The sequence below is a fragment of the Megascapheus bottae genome, chromosome 10 (assembly GCF_031878675.1).
Source record: "Megascapheus bottae isolate mThoBot1 chromosome 10, mThoBot2.hap1, whole genome shotgun sequence".
Lineage (NCBI taxonomy): Eukaryota > Metazoa > Chordata > Mammalia > Rodentia > Geomyidae > Megascapheus > Megascapheus bottae.
The window spans coordinates 12,103,606-12,120,791 of NC_143518.1; the positions used below are offsets into that span (position 1 = coordinate 12,103,606).

Sequence of the window (17,186 nt, forward strand, 5' to 3'; positions counted from 1 at the left end):
GCTCAGCTAAAACAAAAGAAAACAAATGTGCTTGCCACCTTTTTCTGACAGCCTTCCTCACTGAGAGAGCAGACATCCTTATGGTCCCAGCCTTCAAACATAGGATTCCCTAGTCACAGCCCACCCGAAAACATCTCCAAACTTTATTCTCAGCATCACAGTTTCTGTTTAAAATGGTATTTACTTAATGTTTTTGTGAACAGCACATACACGTTTTTATAGGGAGGATAGCTAGCTAAGGCAAAAAAAAAAAAAAAAGACATTTCTATGCCATCCTCCCAACTCCACCATGTCAGCACTTCAGTGAGTACACTCTTCCTCTGTAACCATGTGTAGCTAAAATCTCCAGATCCAATTGATGTAGTCATTTGTTTCACTTGGAAAATAAAAAATGAAAGTTACAGTAAAGCTTAAAACAGGGCTGCTTTCCTTGCATTAGTGAGTTGTACACAGGCTTCAAGTGGACATGGCCACATCAGCATGTACTTCTTCCACCATTCTCTATCACCTGTCCCTTCCTAAGCCATCTCAAAAAGTGTCATTGCTCCATTTCACATGTGTAAATTATTCTGACCATCTTCACATCCTTCAATTCTGTTTTATAATCCTGTCATTCTTGGTGTGTGTGTGTGTGTGTGTGTGTGTGTGTGTGTGTGTGTGTGTGTGTGTGTGTCCCGGGGATTGAGTACCAGGTCCTGGGCACTGTCCTTGTCCCTAAGCTTTCTTGCTCAAGGCTAGTGCTCTACCACATGAGCTACAGCTATACTTTTGGTGTTTTGGTAATTAGTTGGAAATAAGAATCTCAGGAGCTTTTTTGCCCTGGCTGACTTCAAACCAGGATCTCAGTTCTCAGTCTCCTGAGTAGATAAGATTAGAGGCCTCAGCCCCTGTTATTCCTTTTTAAACGTATATTTAGAGATGTTTCATCATGACACTTCACATCCATACACAGTGATTTTTTTTTTTGTCTATCTTGGGGCTTGAACTCAGGGCCCGGGCACTGGCCCTGAACTTCTGTTTGCTCAGGGTAGCACTCCACCACTTGAGCCAGAGTGCCACTTCAAGCATTTTCTATTTATGTGGTACTGAGGAATCAAACCCAAGGCTTCATGCCTGCTGGGCAAGCTATTCACCATTAAGCCAAATTGCCACTCCCATATATAGTGATTTAATGAGGTGCTTTAATTAAACTGAGCCCCTTACTTTCTCCATCCCCATGCCTTCTGTGTGATTCAATGGCTTTCAGTGCATTTTATTTTACTGCCTCTATTCACAGATGCAATGCTGTTTTAGTATTATTCATCCCTGAATATTCTCTTTGCCTACCTTCTAGTAATATGAGTTATAAACCAGACACATGTCATTTTTGGAAAACCAGCAATGTTTGGTTCTCTGCATTACAAGACTGTGCTCATTTTGCACACAAAAAAATTGAGTGGCTTTTCTAGCTTTTGTAATCGTATTATGTTTTTAATTAAAAAGCCTGGGTCACAGGGAGGTGAAATATGTTTTGGCTCAGTAGTGAGAGATTAAAAAGTAGGAAGGGGAGAGAACGGGGTGGGTAAGAGATTAACAAAGAGGAATGGTGGGCAATATTATAGACATGAAAATGAACTAGAGATGTGGTTGGAATAGATGGGAGAAGGGGTAACTCTGCTCAAGATTCATTTTACATATATATTGATATGTTAAATTGATACTCCTTTGTACAACTGTCTAAAGATAACTTAATGAGAGCTTTAAAAAATCATTTTAAAGTAAGTTGTTTTTGTTTGTTTTGTTTTGTTGTATCCAGATTGTCCTTCAAATACAAGATTACTGAGAATTTTCTTTATAATCCACAATTCCACAATAATACCAATTTGTGATTAAAGAAACACAGTCTTTCTTTTAGGAAGTGCAATTAAAATAAAATATTCTTCTATAAAAATCATTTTAAGTAAATCACACACTAAATGAAGAAAAGAAAGAAGAATCTTATATAATGATAAAACCAATGAAATTTATTTGTGTGAAGTATTTAATTTTTAGTACCTTAAACAAACCAATCCATTATTTATTCATTCACTTATACACAGGTTTTCCAAGAATTCCTTTAAGTCTTAGAATGGATAAATAGATATTAATTTTCCTTCAGCACTATTAAAATTATGCATCAGCACAGGCTACCTAATCCAATGGAACTTGTCTTCCAAGGAGTCACACTTTCTGTGAACCAATTAACTAATCAGAGTCCATCAAAAACATTCAGACCAATTGGATAAAGCAAGAGTTGGCAAAAAAAAAAGAGTGAGGTTTAAGGAGATTATCTCTACATTTTACCCACGAGAGATTTTTATCCTTCTTTTCAAGTACTTGTATGAATTTCATTATATTTTGATTTCAAATAAGCACAGTAAATGAAATAAATGAGGGAATTCTTCCAAGAACTTTTGCAATACAAGCTATGAATCTAAATACGGCAAATTGCAGAGTTCAGACACCAAATGTCTCTAGAGTGATATGCTTTCCCTTGCTAACTAGGGTTACAACAAAAGGGCTGATGGAGGATAATAGGCTGCAGGGGTCTGGGTTCTTCAGAGACAACCAGTTCTTAGGTATCCAGGAAGGAACTGCTAAATCCAAAGTGTAAGATGATGCGCAAACACTAATAGGAGCTGAGGAATGCTAATGAGTAGAGTACTGAAGCAAGGAAGTGATAGGGAAGGGAACGGTGGATGTATATTAGTGCAATGAGAAACAGCTAAGTGGGGAAAAATATACCCCAGGAAGATTTTGTTATTGTTAGGTTCATATTTACAAGAAGCCATTTAAACCTGCAGTCGAGATTAGCACTATAAACCAATCCCTTGGCTGGTCTCTCATCTCTCTAGAGACTGAAATAATCTCAAACCTATTCAATAACTTGGTCATCCTGTTAATTTGTTTATTCTACATTTTGTATCTGAAACACTGATTTTTACAACCAACATCATTAGGCAAACTCACGAAGCAGTTCCATGGCCTTTTCTACAACAGCCATGTAGAGCTGCTCTTTTGTCTGCTCATCTGCAGGACCAGGATACCACTAACCGGAGAGCACCAATATCCACAAGGCTGCCCCGGAGAGCAAGAAGGTGAACCAAGCTCCTGTTTGCAAAGTTGAACCTTTGACTTCCTTTCATCATCAGTGGTGTGATTTATAATTTTAAAAGTGCTCAATTCTAGACACCATCATTAGAAACAAACTCAGAGTCAATCCATCATTCAATTCCCCTTCCATTAGTCCATAGTTTACCTTATTCATAACTTTAGTGTATATGCTTTGCATTTCCAGGGCTGAGGAGAGGTCTTTTACATGCATTTATTCTCTTCTGTAGCTTCCCATTCACCCTACCAATGTGGCTACAAGTTATCACTCATGAAGATAATAGTACTGTAGCCATTAATAATTTCTGTACTTCACCTTCATCCTCTTCAATCATGATTATGTGCAAACACTGGTACACAGTCATCTATGACACTCTCATTCTGCCTTCCTCTCTGGAATATAGTCACAAGATCACTGTATCCCTTGAGCCAATAGGATCCTCTCAGAATACACCACCCTGGGCCTTTTGTTTTCATTTTTTTGGTATTCTTTATTGTTATTAAGTAGTGGTACAAAGGGATTACAATTCTGTAAAGCAGATTATGAGTACAATGTTTCTGGGTTAATGTGACCTCTTCCTTCATCCCCACCCCCCATTTACACCTCCCATTCCTGCCCTGAAGTTACACAGTTCATTTTTTTGCATAATGCACATTTAATATAATGATATTTGCTCATTTTCCCTCCTATACTGAATTTTAGAACATGTCATTGGATGGATTTCAGATACTGAAATACATTACAGGGCTTTTATCTTACATGGTTGTGTGTGTATGTATGTGTCAGAGTTAGATATATGTGACAAAACAATATTTCACACATGTGCAATACATAGGAATGACCTTGCTGCCTACAGACTAATGAAAATAATGTATCTATGCAGATATACTGATATAATACAAATCTATATTTATATTTGACATATTTATATGCTATATAGATACCTCACGTTGAAATCCAATCTCCAATGTGATCTTTTCAGAAGGTGAAGCATGTGGTAGACACTGAGAAAGGTCTGCCCACTGGAATGAGTCATGCTTTAATAAAAGACCCCAGAGGACTGAAAGCAATCCTCTCCTACCATGTGAAAACACAGGTAGAAAGTCCCACTGATGTATCCCATAATCCTCACCATATGCCAAATGCACTGGGGCTTTGATCTTAGATCCCAGCATAGAGTACCAAGTAAAAGGGATCTTGTTAAATCAGACTCAACAGACTAAGACAAGGCCCCACTCCTGGTGATAGAGAAGTTACAGGAGCACCTTTTCTCATTCTACCTGTTTCATATGCCAGTTTGTATATGTGAAATAGAAAACAAAAACAATTCATGGCCAGTGTAAGTAGTGTAAGTACATGTGTTGCCTTTGCATCATCTTTTGCAGTCGTTTTTATTTTATCTCCATGGCCCTAAGTTGTCTTTTTCTACCTTTTTTAATTTATCTGCCTGCCATGGTCTCCTGCTTAAGTAAACATCCAAATATTTTAACAAAATCCTCATTCTTAGAGGTAAGAAGTATTACTCTCATTTTTCTGATAAGAGACCTGAGAGCTTTTGAAAAATGCTATCCAAAACTCACACAGCTAATGAGAAAGTAACACAAAAATTTAATTCCTAGTCTGATGAACTTTAAACCCTCTTTCACATTCAGATATCTCCCACTTGGACAGCTGTTTAAGGGAGTCTGGCTAGAATGGGAACATAAGGTATGAATTCTGGTCTTAGCATGAGCTACGGGTTAGATTCTTTGCCTTGAAAGGACTACTATGTTAAAAAGGTTGTTCTTCCGGTGTGGTGACTTGATTGAGGTACAAACTGTGGGATATCTGAGTTAGTTCTCACATGGACCGTCTCCTATAAATCCCAGAATAGCTTTCATGTTTCCTCCTTGGTGATGGTTCCTCACTCACCTGTGCCTCTGCGAGTGTGGGGCTGTGAATCCTAGATCTTTCTCAGAGCCAACGTAATGCCTGACCCAAGCCTTTACACTTCCAGAACAGCAAGCTAGATAAACCTCCTTTCTTTATAAAGTTAGCCTGCCGCAGGTGTTCTGTTACTATAACAAAAAACGTAGATGGGCAAAATATGCAAATAACAGGAAACTAAAGCAAGCATTATTAGGAAGGAGGAGCTTAGGAAAAGAACAATAAGAACTAGTTGGAGATTTTTTTTTAATTTTATTTTATTGTTGGGTTGATGTACAGAGGGGTTGCGGTTTCATTCATCAGGTAAGGAGTACATTACTTCTTGAACATTCATTGTTACCCCTTTTCATGTTTTTCTTTTTCTTTTTTTTTTTTGCCAGTTGATGGCTTATGCTCAGGGCCTGAGAACTGTCCTTGGACTTTCTCAAGGCCAGAGCTCTACCACTTGAGCCTCCACACCATTTCTGGCTTTTTTCTATGTATGTGGTACCAAGGAATGGAACCTAGGTCTTTGTGTATGCTAGGCAAGCACTCTACGACTAGGCCAAACTCCCAACCCCTTCCTATGTTTTTCTGCCACTTTTCCGCCCCCCCACTTCTCCCACATGTCTTGTTTATCTCATGTTGTTACTGTATCTGACTTTGGTACTTGGTATATTGTATATACATTTCTTTGTGTATTTGAAAATGGGAAACAAAGGGAAAACAAGGCTAGTTGAGACTGGGTTACTGAAGGCTTCTGCAGTTCTCCTCCTCAGCAGTTTGTAAGGCTGCAGATGAGATAGTTTAAGGAATAAGAATCCTCCATTCATATATACTCCATTCATATATACTCCATAACTAGCCGCAGCCCTGTATTTTTCAGAAAGCATTTCTGTGTGGTCTACATCTACACAACGGAGATAATTAATTTTAAATTTTCTCTTTAAAAGAAAGGATGACAATTATTAATGTTTCAAACACATATTATGCTGATTAATATTTGTGAAAAACTATACACATATTTCCCTTGCTTTGGAATGGAGTAGTTTGCAAGCCATCATGTACAATAGATTTCATTATTTGCGTTCTCTTTACATTTATAAATAAAACAAGTCATGATCAGAAGCCAGAGCCTTGGCAGGACTGGAGTATTTGGTATAATGCCCAGAAAACCCTGACAGGCTTCTGATTCTAATGAGGTCAAGGAGAATGTTTTCCAAGCAGAGTTAGTAAAGTTTATTTTCTCCTGGAACAGAAAAGCCTGCTCCTTTCTGCAGGATGAGAAAGTAACTGTTTTCCTTTCATACTGGATGGATTTAGTGAAAATCTAATCTGTAGATTCATTCCCCCTTCCAGTCAAATATTTTGTTGTCATGTTGTTCTTTCAACCCAAGGATCTCTTACAGAGTACTCAATAAAAATATGAATTAGCTTGAGATATATCTGAGAAAATGGTACAATTTCTCTGGTCTCTACCAATAAGAATAGTTCATTTAAGCCAGGTGCCTGTGCTCATACCTGGAATCCTATCTATTCGGGAGGCTGAGATTTAAGAACGTTGTTTTGGGGACTGGGAGTTTAGCCTAGTGGTAGAGTGCTTGTCTAGCATACACGAAGACCAGGGTTTGATTCCTCGGTACCACATGCATAGCAAAAAGCCAGAAATGGTGCTGTGGCTCAAGTGGTAGGAGCCCTAGCCTTGAGAAAATCCAGGAACAGTGCTCAGGCCCTGAGCCCAAGCCCAGGACTGGAAAAAAAACAAAGAACATTGGTTTGAATCTAACTCAGATAAATCCTAAAGACTCTTATCTCCAATTAACTAGCAAAAAGTCAGAAGTAGAGATATGGTTCATGTGGTAATGAGCAAATCTTGAGCAAAAGTACAAAATGAGAGTGTGAGGTCCTAAGTTCAAGCCCGGGTACATGTACACAAATACATGTACATGCATGCATGCAGACATGCACAAAGACTCACATACACCTGAACACTTGATTTAGATCAAATGTATACTGGAGTAATTCTTTCCACACTTGACATAATAAAGAATCAGCAAAGCCAGAGAAGGTCTGGATAGAGACAGCTTACAGGCAAATTTCAACCTTATGTCAAGTTCTGTCATTGGAAGTTTTTATCTGTTTGTTCATCTGTATTTTAGTGACCTCAGCTCTTGAGTTTCTTCTTTCCTTTCTCCTTGAACACTAAGACTTTCCAGAGCATGCACATCTGTCTCTGCATAAAATGTACTGGATTGGACACTATTGCCTCAGAGCCTAGTCCTTAGTAATTCCTACAGGAATGTTCTCAGGCTAATGAGAGAGAAAGAAATAATTGGTGCACTTCAAGAATTTAGACAAAGCATGCCAAAACATAAAGATTTGCACTTCACCCTCATATTTGACTTTATATATGTACATGTGTATATATAGATATGTAGATATATGATGTTTTCAACTTAGCCTCTTAGTAGAGAATAAGTGAGGTTACTGCTTTTCTCTATAGGTGAGAGTTGTTGGCTAACATGGATTTAAAGGGCCCAGGAGGAAGGGAAAGAGTCTACCTTTCCATAGTGGTTTTTATTCTGTATTCTGCATGCTTAGCAGGGATCTAGTGATGAAGACTTTTCCAAGAAACCCAGTTTCCAGGTTTGCTGGAAAGGCAGACTTACTTCTAAAAAAAATTTCCTGCAGTTTTTTTCATCTGGCTTATAAACTGACTAATGGTTCCCACACATCAGCTGTGCAGTCAAATAAAAATATTTTAGGACATCCACCTATGCAATGATAGGTTTTATTTTCTTTTAAATGTTACATAAACTTATTACTATTGACATTCTCCATCCCTTAGTTATTGAAAGAAGATGATTAGAGGCTTTGCATTTTTCCTTTACCTGAATTATTTCCCCTGGACCAGAAATGACTAAGACAAGGAAAAAGCACACTAGAGAACTGAGACTGACTGTGAGATAAACACACTGCCTTTCCCTCTAACCTTATGTTTAGCATTGGTCATGCCTTACTCTGACAAGTTTGCTTCTTTGCTGGAGTGACTCAAACAAACTTCCTGCAAAGTCACAGCTTCCTCCTTGAAAATAAGAGCTCCTGATGTCATTGCTTGGCTGTAACAGTTTTTAAAAGAAAATCAAAACCACTTAGAAGTTTGCTCTAGTGATGTTTAATACCTCCAGTAAACATTGAAGTTCACAGATCTGTGACCATTCATGATGCAGAAACTAAAAGCAGCTGTATTGAGAATAGTTTTGAAGTGCCACGCAGAAATGTATAACCAACAACAATCAGCTAGATCTTTGAAAAAGTCTCAGGAACATGATTACTAGTTTCTGGGAGTGGGGGAGGGAGTGCATTTCAGAGGTTGCATTAAGCAAGTCTTGCATTTGAGGTCACTATGAAACTCTCCTTCCCTTGGCAAAACCCAGTAAATGATCTTTATTAACTACAAAGTCCCATTACCCCTGATGGGAAAGGAATCATTTTTCAAAATCAGTGCTCTGGTGGCAAGTGCATTCTTGCATTTCCAGTGGCTAACTGACAGGCTCTAGTGATTCCTCCGTCTCAATCTCATGCTATCAACAGTTATCTACACCCACAAATGCTAATCATTCGTTCCCAGGTAACAAATGAGCTCTGCAGAAAACTCCAGAGTCTCTTACCATAGCGATCCAATCTTCCCTCCCTGCAGAGTCCAGCAGGCAGAGCTGTTGCTGATGCGCTGATTCCCCCAGCCACGGGAGCCCTGAGAGGCAGGGAAGGTCTCATATGGCGCAAAGCTATCGCCACCAATTGTATTTCAGTCCCTCAGTTGCTGGCCTTGGTGCTTTGGCAACCAGCCAAACCAAGTGAATGGAGAAAAGGGCTGAAGCTCGCAATTTTAGAGTTTCCCCTGGAAGGTTGCTTTTAAGAACGCAACAACCCGTTAACCATTTTAGCAAGTAGGGAGGATTGTCACATTCAGGGACAATTTTGCTCTTAAGCAGAGATGAGTTGTGTGGCTTGTAAAAGGAAACTGTTGCAAGTGCTCACATGGATGGACAAGGAGATGCAGGCGGTTACAGTGTGGCTGATTGTCCACACACTTCCAACCTGAGCACAAACAACTGCTGTTCCAATCAGAGAAAAGAGGGGTTGTGCCAGAGAGAGAGAGAGGAGGGGGAGGGGGAGAGAGGGGAGAGAGGGGGAGAGAGAGAAGGAGGGAGACCAAGAGCGAGAGAAAGAAAGAAAGACAGAGATGGAGAGGGAGGGAGGGAGAGAGAGAAAAAGAAAAAGGAGGGAGGAAGTGAGGGAGGCACAGGGATGAGTGCTTCTAGTCCTCCCTGATCACAGCAGCAGGGTCACCAGTAAAGATTTGCAAAGAACAGATGAAATCATTTCATGTAACACTGCTTAATCTAAACAGATAGATGGAAAATCCCCTGTGCACCCACAGACAATAGAGTAAAGTGGATTTTCAAGAAAGACACTTCAGGTTCTTCAAAGGCAACACTTTTATTTCCTAAGGTGCATTACATCTAGCCTGTGCTTCTAGATCATATTAAATCACCCACCCGGCTCTTAATTGTATGTGGTTGGCCTACATTTTACTGCTTAAACATTTGTCTTAGAAGAATGTGATCATAGGACTGGCACAAAACAGTGAGCAGACTCCTTCAGAGCTCAGATCCTAACTAAATAACAGTGCAATGGAGTAAACATCTCTGTGAATTGCCGAATTGTTTACCTGCCTCTCATTCCTCATTTGTGAGTTCCGCAGGGTATGTTATTGTGTTCCTTCCTTTCCTTCTAATAGTGCTTCCCTTCATCTCTACATCCTTTCTTAGACACCCTCATCTGAACAGTTCCAGTTGTTCCTTAGATCTTGCCTGGTTATACTTCATGGATATAATGGGATGGTGACATCTTTCGCAGTAAGGCCAAAGAAAGACCTAGCTTTGTTTGTATTTTTATTTTATTGTCAGGGTAATGTATAGAGGGGTTGCCGCTACATTCATCAGGTAGTTGGTGCATTACTTCAGGAACACTGATGCTCCTTCTCAGGTTTTTGTCAGCTTTATTACTCACTGGTCACTGTGAACAATGGGATTTCCCCAGTACAGCATTCATGAAGCAGTCTTTTCCACTTGCCTGTTCTTCAGGACACAGTAATGTTTCTTCTTTCTTCAAGAAGATTTCCCTCTTGTGGTATCACCCTGTGGCCAGCTTTCACCTCTGACACTCAGCTCTGGACCAACTCTCCGAAGTTTAATTGTAAGCTGTCTTCAGACATTTCTTAGATACTACTGGCAGTGATTTTTAGGTGTTTATGACTATCTAGATTGCAGACAGGCTTTGTCTTAGTTTTTTTCTTTTATTTTTATGGTGCTCAAGAGGAAATCCAGCATCACGCATAGGCTTTACCACTCAGCTCCACCCTAAGCCCCTGTTCAAAATCTTCAAACAGCATCTTTCCGTTGTACTATAAAACAGACTTTTCATGATGGTGTTCCTGCTTATATGTTGGGGAGTCCTTCACATCTCTTCTTCTACCCCACCCCTTTAGAGTCTTACGTTCTAGCTGAGTTTGACTAAATTCAAGAAGTGCACTAGAGGTCAGTGTTCATCTTCCTTGGCTCTTTGTCAGAACCTCCTCAAGCCTAAATGGATTTAGAATCAGTTCTGTTTTTTCCTGAAATTTGAAATGCTCATTTGTACTGGAACTTTCCCCCTCAGAAAACAAGAGATGGCTTCTCAAATTATCCTAGTAGAAACAACAATGGACTACAGGAAAGGATTTTTCAATTATCATTTGCCTTTACACAAAGTTAGGATTATATTAATACAAAAAATCATAATGTAAGCCTTGTATTAATTACAATAAAATCCATAAAAAATCAGACACTTGCAGGTGCTAGTTGCTTATCCAGTCATTCTGGCTATGCAGGAGGTTGAGATCTAAGAATCTCAGTTCAAAGCCAGCCCAGTTCCACAATCTCTACCAGGAAGATCCTGACCCAGTGAGGTAACAGAACACCCACAACTATGATAAAGGGGAACAGAGGAGAATTGCTTGAATGGATTAGGACATGGATTAAACAATGAGACCTTTGACGGGGCCAGGAGTTTGGCCTAGTGGTAGAGTGTTTGCCTAGCATGCACGAAGACCCAGGTTCAATTCCTCAGTACCATATACATAGGGGAAAAAAAGCCAGAAAAAATGAGACCTTTGAAGGTGACCTGGTCATGTGACCCATAGAAGAGAGTCCCAAGTAAAGCTGCCAGTTTCTATGCAAGACCACAGTGAGAAAACACTATCTACGAAGCAGAACCCATGTCTTCCTTCAGGTACGTTTTTTGCCAGTCCTGGGGCTTGAACTCAGTGCCTGAGTACTGTACTTGGGCTTTCTCAAGGCTAGTGCTCTACCACTTGACACACAGAACCACTTTTGGCTTTTTCTATATATGTGGTACTGAGGAATCGAACCCAGGCATGCTAGGCAGGCACTCTACCTCTAGGCCACACTCTGAACAGTAAATAGCTGTTACTTATAAGTCACTCAATTTATTGTATTTTTATAGTAGCCAGACCAAACCAAGACAAAAAATGAATATTAATAATGTTTATTTCAGGCTGGGGCACTGGTGGCTTATGTCTATAATCTTAGATACTTAGGAGGCTTGGATTCTGAAGAACATGGTTCAAAGCTGGCACAGACAAAAAAGTCTGAGACTTTTATCTCCATTTAACCAGTAAAAAGCCAGGAGAAGATGTGTGGCTCAAATGCTATGTGTTAACCTTGAGCAAACATGCCAAGCACACTTGGCCCTAAGTTCAAGCCCTAGTACCAGCACAGTAAATAAACAGTGTGTATTTCCTTTTGTGTTTTAATAGAAGCAAATCCATTTTATCTATTTAGTGAAATCTTTATTGCATGTTTTTATCTGTCATGGGGCTGTGACCCTGAGCTTCTGTGCTCAAGGCTAGTGCTCTACCACTTTCAGCCACAGTCCCACTTCCAGTTTGGAGATGGTTAGTTGGAGAAGAGACTCTCACAAACTTTTCTGCTTGGGCTGACTTCAAATCACAGCCCTTGATCTCAGCCTCCTGAGTAGCTAAGATTACTGGCAATAGCCACCAATGCCTAGCTTTTATTGAACCTTTAAATAACATTTTTCCCTTACCCATGGAGTACTCTTTATTCAGCTATTCATTATTTTCAAATGTTTTAAGTGTTGATTCTGTGTTAATGAAAAGAATGGTTTATTTTTTTATATAAAAAATTAGGCATTCCGGGGCCGGGAGTTTGGCCTAGTGGTAGAGTGCTTGCCTAGCATGCACGAAGACCCGGGTTCGATTCCTCGGTACCACATACTTAGAAAAAGTCGGAAGTGGCTCTGAGGCTCAAGTGGTAGGGCTCTAGCCTTGAGAAAAATCCAAGGACAGTGCTCAGGCCCTGAGCTTAAGACCAGGACTGGCAAAAAAAAAATTAGGCATTCCAAAAGGAAGTATAAGGCTTCCATGACACCTGAACTTGCTGCCACAATCTGTGCTGTCCTGTGGGTGATAATGAAGAGAAAAATAGACATCTATCCCACAATGGCAGAATGACACAATACCTTTTTTTCTCTCTCTCATCTTCAGCTTTAATCCCCTAATCCCATCTTTCCTTCTTGGCTCTGACATCATCGATGCCTGGCCTCACTGACGCCTGCTTTAGTCTGCACTACATTGCAGTTAACCCAGGCAGACAGTCTCAAAGGCCTAGCATGGACCAGTGACTAGAATCCATTGGCAAGATGGATCTTTTTATTTTTATTTATTTATTTTTTTGCTTTATTTTTTATTGTAATTAGTATCTTTTTATTTTTATTTTTAGTGGGTTATGGGGCTTAAACTCTGGGCCTGGGAACTGTATGCTGTCCCTGAGCTCTTTAGCTCAAGGCTACTGCCCTACTCCTTGAGCCACAGCCCTACTTTCCATTTTCTAATGATTAATTGGAGATAAGAGCTTCTCATTCTTCAGTGCCCAGGCTGGCTTTGAAATGCGATCCTCCGATCTCATCCTCCTGAGTAGCTAGGACTACAGGCATGAGCCACCACTAGCCACCTGGCTAAGATGGATCTTCTGAATTCTGATTCCAAAACACTTAGTCTTAGAATCATCAGGTATGTAGATACATCTCAGTTCTTAGCAAAATTTCAAAGGCTTTTCTTTCAATAGACGTACACTGATGTTGGAAGAACCAGCATTAAATTAAAGCATGGAGAAAAAGAAATGGTTGCTCTTTAAATTCACCTGAAAATTGACACGCATTTGTGTATATGAAAAGTAACACAGGGGAAAGAAAACATTTTGAGTAAACTATTTACATTAATTTTAATTATAGCATTATTTATTATTTTTTGTTGGTTGTAGGGCTTGAACTATGGGCTTGGGAGTTGTCCCTGAGCTTTTCAGCTCAAGGCTACTGCCTTACCCTTTGAGCCACAGTGCCACTTCTGGTTTTCTGGTGGTTAATTGGAAATAAGAGTCTCAGGGTCTTTGGTGCCCAGGCTGGCTTTGGACAGAGATCCTCAGATCTCAGCCTCCTGAGTAGCTACAGGTGTGAGCCACCATGCCTGGCTTAATTATTGCATTATTTTTGACACATGAAATCAAATAAGAAAACGCCTAGTCATGATAAGTGGTTACATTACAAAGGAAATGAAACAGCAGTAAAATTTGAGTGCAGTTGGCAGGGCAGAAGTAATCTTATATCATGTCACTTTGCAGGATCTAAAATAGCTTCCAGAAAAGATGGATTCTGTTTCCTAGACAATCTTGAACCACACAGAGAACTGAGAGATGCCTTTTCAGACCATCACAATTAAACCTTTCCAACTGGACCATTTCCTTCCAGATTACCTACTTTCTTGTTTCCCCCGTCGACCACAAGAGGGAGCAACTGCATACTAAGGGCACAGTTCTCAGCTCTCTCTCAGTGGTAACAAAATGACTTTTATTGCCAGTGACAATTCTGGCATGCATGTCTCCAACCAGAAAGGAATGTGACAAATCAATTGTTCCATTCAGCCTTGGAAGCTGTCCTCCACTGAAGCTGCTCAAAAGTTTCACATGCATACCTATGTGAGTGAAGTGTGACTATTATCTTTCCTCTTTTGACTACCTTAATTCCAGAATGTGCAAATCACTTGAAAGGTTTTATTTAGTGAGGAACACACACACACACACACACACACACACACACACACACACACACACCGATTGTAAGTATTGCACTCTTCAAATTTTTAACTAATGACTTTAATTATATGGAACTCATTGGATTGATCTTTACATGGATTAATAAAAAGCAATTTGTAATTTGTCTCCCACTCCCTAATTTTTTTGGCATAAATGTTTACTGCAAGTACAAGTAGTCTTTCTAGATAAAATGCTGAGCACAGCTTAGTGATGTAACTAAATGGTTTAATGAAGTGAATGCTGCTTACTAGCTTTCAGCTAAAGTCACATCAGGACCTGTCCCTTGTTTCAGCTCTAAATTCATTTAAAAGCAACAACCAAGTCCAGTTCTCATTTGCCCTGAAGGATTCAGCCAGGTCTATCTAGAAAGTTAGGGGTCCTCAGTCAGTAGGCCATGAATCAGGAGCCCACCTTGGGGCTTGTCCTGGTGGAGTTTTGTCACTAGGTTTGCACAGGTATTCACCTTAGAAGGCAACTCTACTGAGCTGTGCCAGGTGACTTCAAGTGATACTTTCCTTAATCTGTATGAGAGAATGGAAGAAAGAACAGCAGCGATGTCCCTGAGCTCTAGTGAGGTAATGTTCCACTCTTTTTTGCATTATACACCATGCCTTTTGGGGTGAAGGGTAGAGATAGAAGTATCAGCTCCCTTGGAAGCCTGAAACTTCTCAATCTGACCCTAGCTTTTTGGGCCATTCTTGGAAGAATTCATTGGTAGGAGGCTGTACCTAATTCAAGACAATGTTGACTTGATGAACAAATTTCATATCCTTGGACATGACATTCTGTCATGCGTCCTTCCCACCAGCGTTGAGATGGATTTGCTCCCTTTTCTCCTTATTGAAGCTTGTGACCCGTTGAGCTATTACTCAGCAGCTCTTGCTGAGTTTCTGTGCAACTGACGACGACATCGATGACGACATAGAGCCCTTTAAATGTAGTTTTAAACTGATCCCAACTAGATAAAATGTCCAATCCAGCTCACTCATCACACTAGTTTTATCTCAAGTGCTCCAGTAGCTACCACATTGGAAGTGGATTTTCAATGCTCTGAAGCATCGCAGAGTGTCCTAGAATGAATACAACATAGAAAGACTGTGCACACCTATCAGGCAGTAGTCTGAGTATTTGGAATAGAAAGTTTAAAGTTCCTGGCTGGTGCTACATTTGTCTGGAGATGTGCCGTCAAATGGCACATCCAAGGGGTAAACATTTTATTTAAATTCTGCTTGCTGTAAACACAGTGGGATTGGTTTCTAACATTAAAAAAAATGGTTCTTGGCAACATCTAGCTTTTTTGTGTGAACAGTCAAAAGATGTGGTGCCTCTGGGACTGCAGACACACTAGAACAGGGAGCAGTGGCCCCACAGCAGCTGCAAGACCATTTACTGTATGTCTGAATCCCCACCAGTCACTAACTCCTAAATCCTTCTTAATATGCACTTGCTTTTGCTTTGTTTGAGAAAAGATTTTTGCTATGAGGCCAAGAATGGCCTCAAAGTCCTGATGTTTTTGCTTCACACTTAAAGTACTAGAATTACAAGCATGAGCCACTATACACTCCTGCACATATGATTTTGTATGGTCACAAAAACAACATCTCTGACTTAGCAAAAAGGAAACACCCACATAAAACATTATTAAAAAACTAATTTTTTTCATTTCTTCTTTGTTTCCCTAAAAAAAGAATTCAACATTCCATTATAACAATGTTTGATCAATAAAATTGGATTAGTTAAACACAAAAAAGCTTCACAAGTTTTCATAGTTTTATGCTCAATATTCTAGGCTTTCAATGTTGATAGAAGCTGCTCTTCCTTTGATCCTCAATACTCCAAATACAAACTCACGCACATACACACACGCACATAACCTACAATCTCATATAAAATGAAGCTTGAAAAAGGTTTGGTTACATAGATTAAAAATGAATCCATCTTTGCACAAGCTTGTTGGTAATATCTGGGGAACTTTATATAAACATATCACCCACAAATCTCTTCACTCAAAAATTTGATGAACTGCATTCATTTGAATGCAAACTCCAGAATCAAAACAGGGATTGTATCTATTCTTTTCAATAACAACATAAAGCAGGTACTCAAATCTCTACAGTGTTTGTTAAATGCAACCATAGAACTCTCTCAGGGAACAAAACATTCCTCTTGAAATTCAAAATCCTGGCTAAATGTCCTTGATTTTTAACTTAACATAATGAGCTTTACCTTACTGATTCAATAAGCAGGTAGTTTCACTGTGTGACTCTACCCAGATTCTCCAAAACACAGATTCAGTGTTAAGAAATGCAATTCCAATTATGGGAGAAGTATTTTCATTTCAGTTATTCCATCACTTTTATTCTGTAAAGTTGCATACACTCACACAGGATAATTGGACAATTCATGTGTGAGCATCCTTTCTGGGCCTCCATCATGTCTCTGCAGCACTCTGTAGGGATGATTGCATTCCTCAGACATTGTACTACTATGTGAGGCAGGCCTGGGTATACTCTCTGCTCCTAACAGACATGTTGAGGTCACCATTCTCCCTTCCTCTTCCCAGAAGAGCCTCAGCTTTGAATCTGCTGCCACCAGGTTACCTCACTCACCATTCCTCATTTCCACTTCCTGATACCCCCTCTAGTACACACTGTGTTTTAGCACTGAACACTAATCCCGAACATTTTCCCACACCTATACATCATCTTACGAGCATGCATTGTCTCCTCTCCTTGGAGAATTCCTTGCCACATTCTCACTTCTTCATCCTCACTGCCTCTGACACTTGCTGTGAGTACCACCAGTTTCCACCACTAGTTTCTCAACCATGCATCCCATTCTGGGATGAAAGTCTCCATCTCTTTTCCTCTCTCTCTCAGCCAACCACAATTAAATTTTGTCTCGCTTTTGCTCAG

The 17,186-nt window shown here is 39.8% G+C and overlaps 1 protein-coding gene across 1 annotated transcript in view; it reads right to left on the bottom strand.

Annotated features, from left to right (window-relative positions):
• Pld5 (phospholipase D family member 5) overlaps positions 1-9,054 on the bottom strand; it is a 241,380-nt gene extending 232,326 nt beyond the window's left edge. The window contains exon 1 of the mRNA XM_090340203.1: positions 8,707-9,054. Coding sequence (XP_090196329.1) covers positions 8,707-8,709 — 3 coding nt within the window. The 5' untranslated portion in view covers positions 8,710-9,054. The remainder of the gene's footprint in view (positions 1-8,706) is intronic.
• Between the last annotated feature and the right edge of the window lie 8,132 nt (positions 9,055-17,186).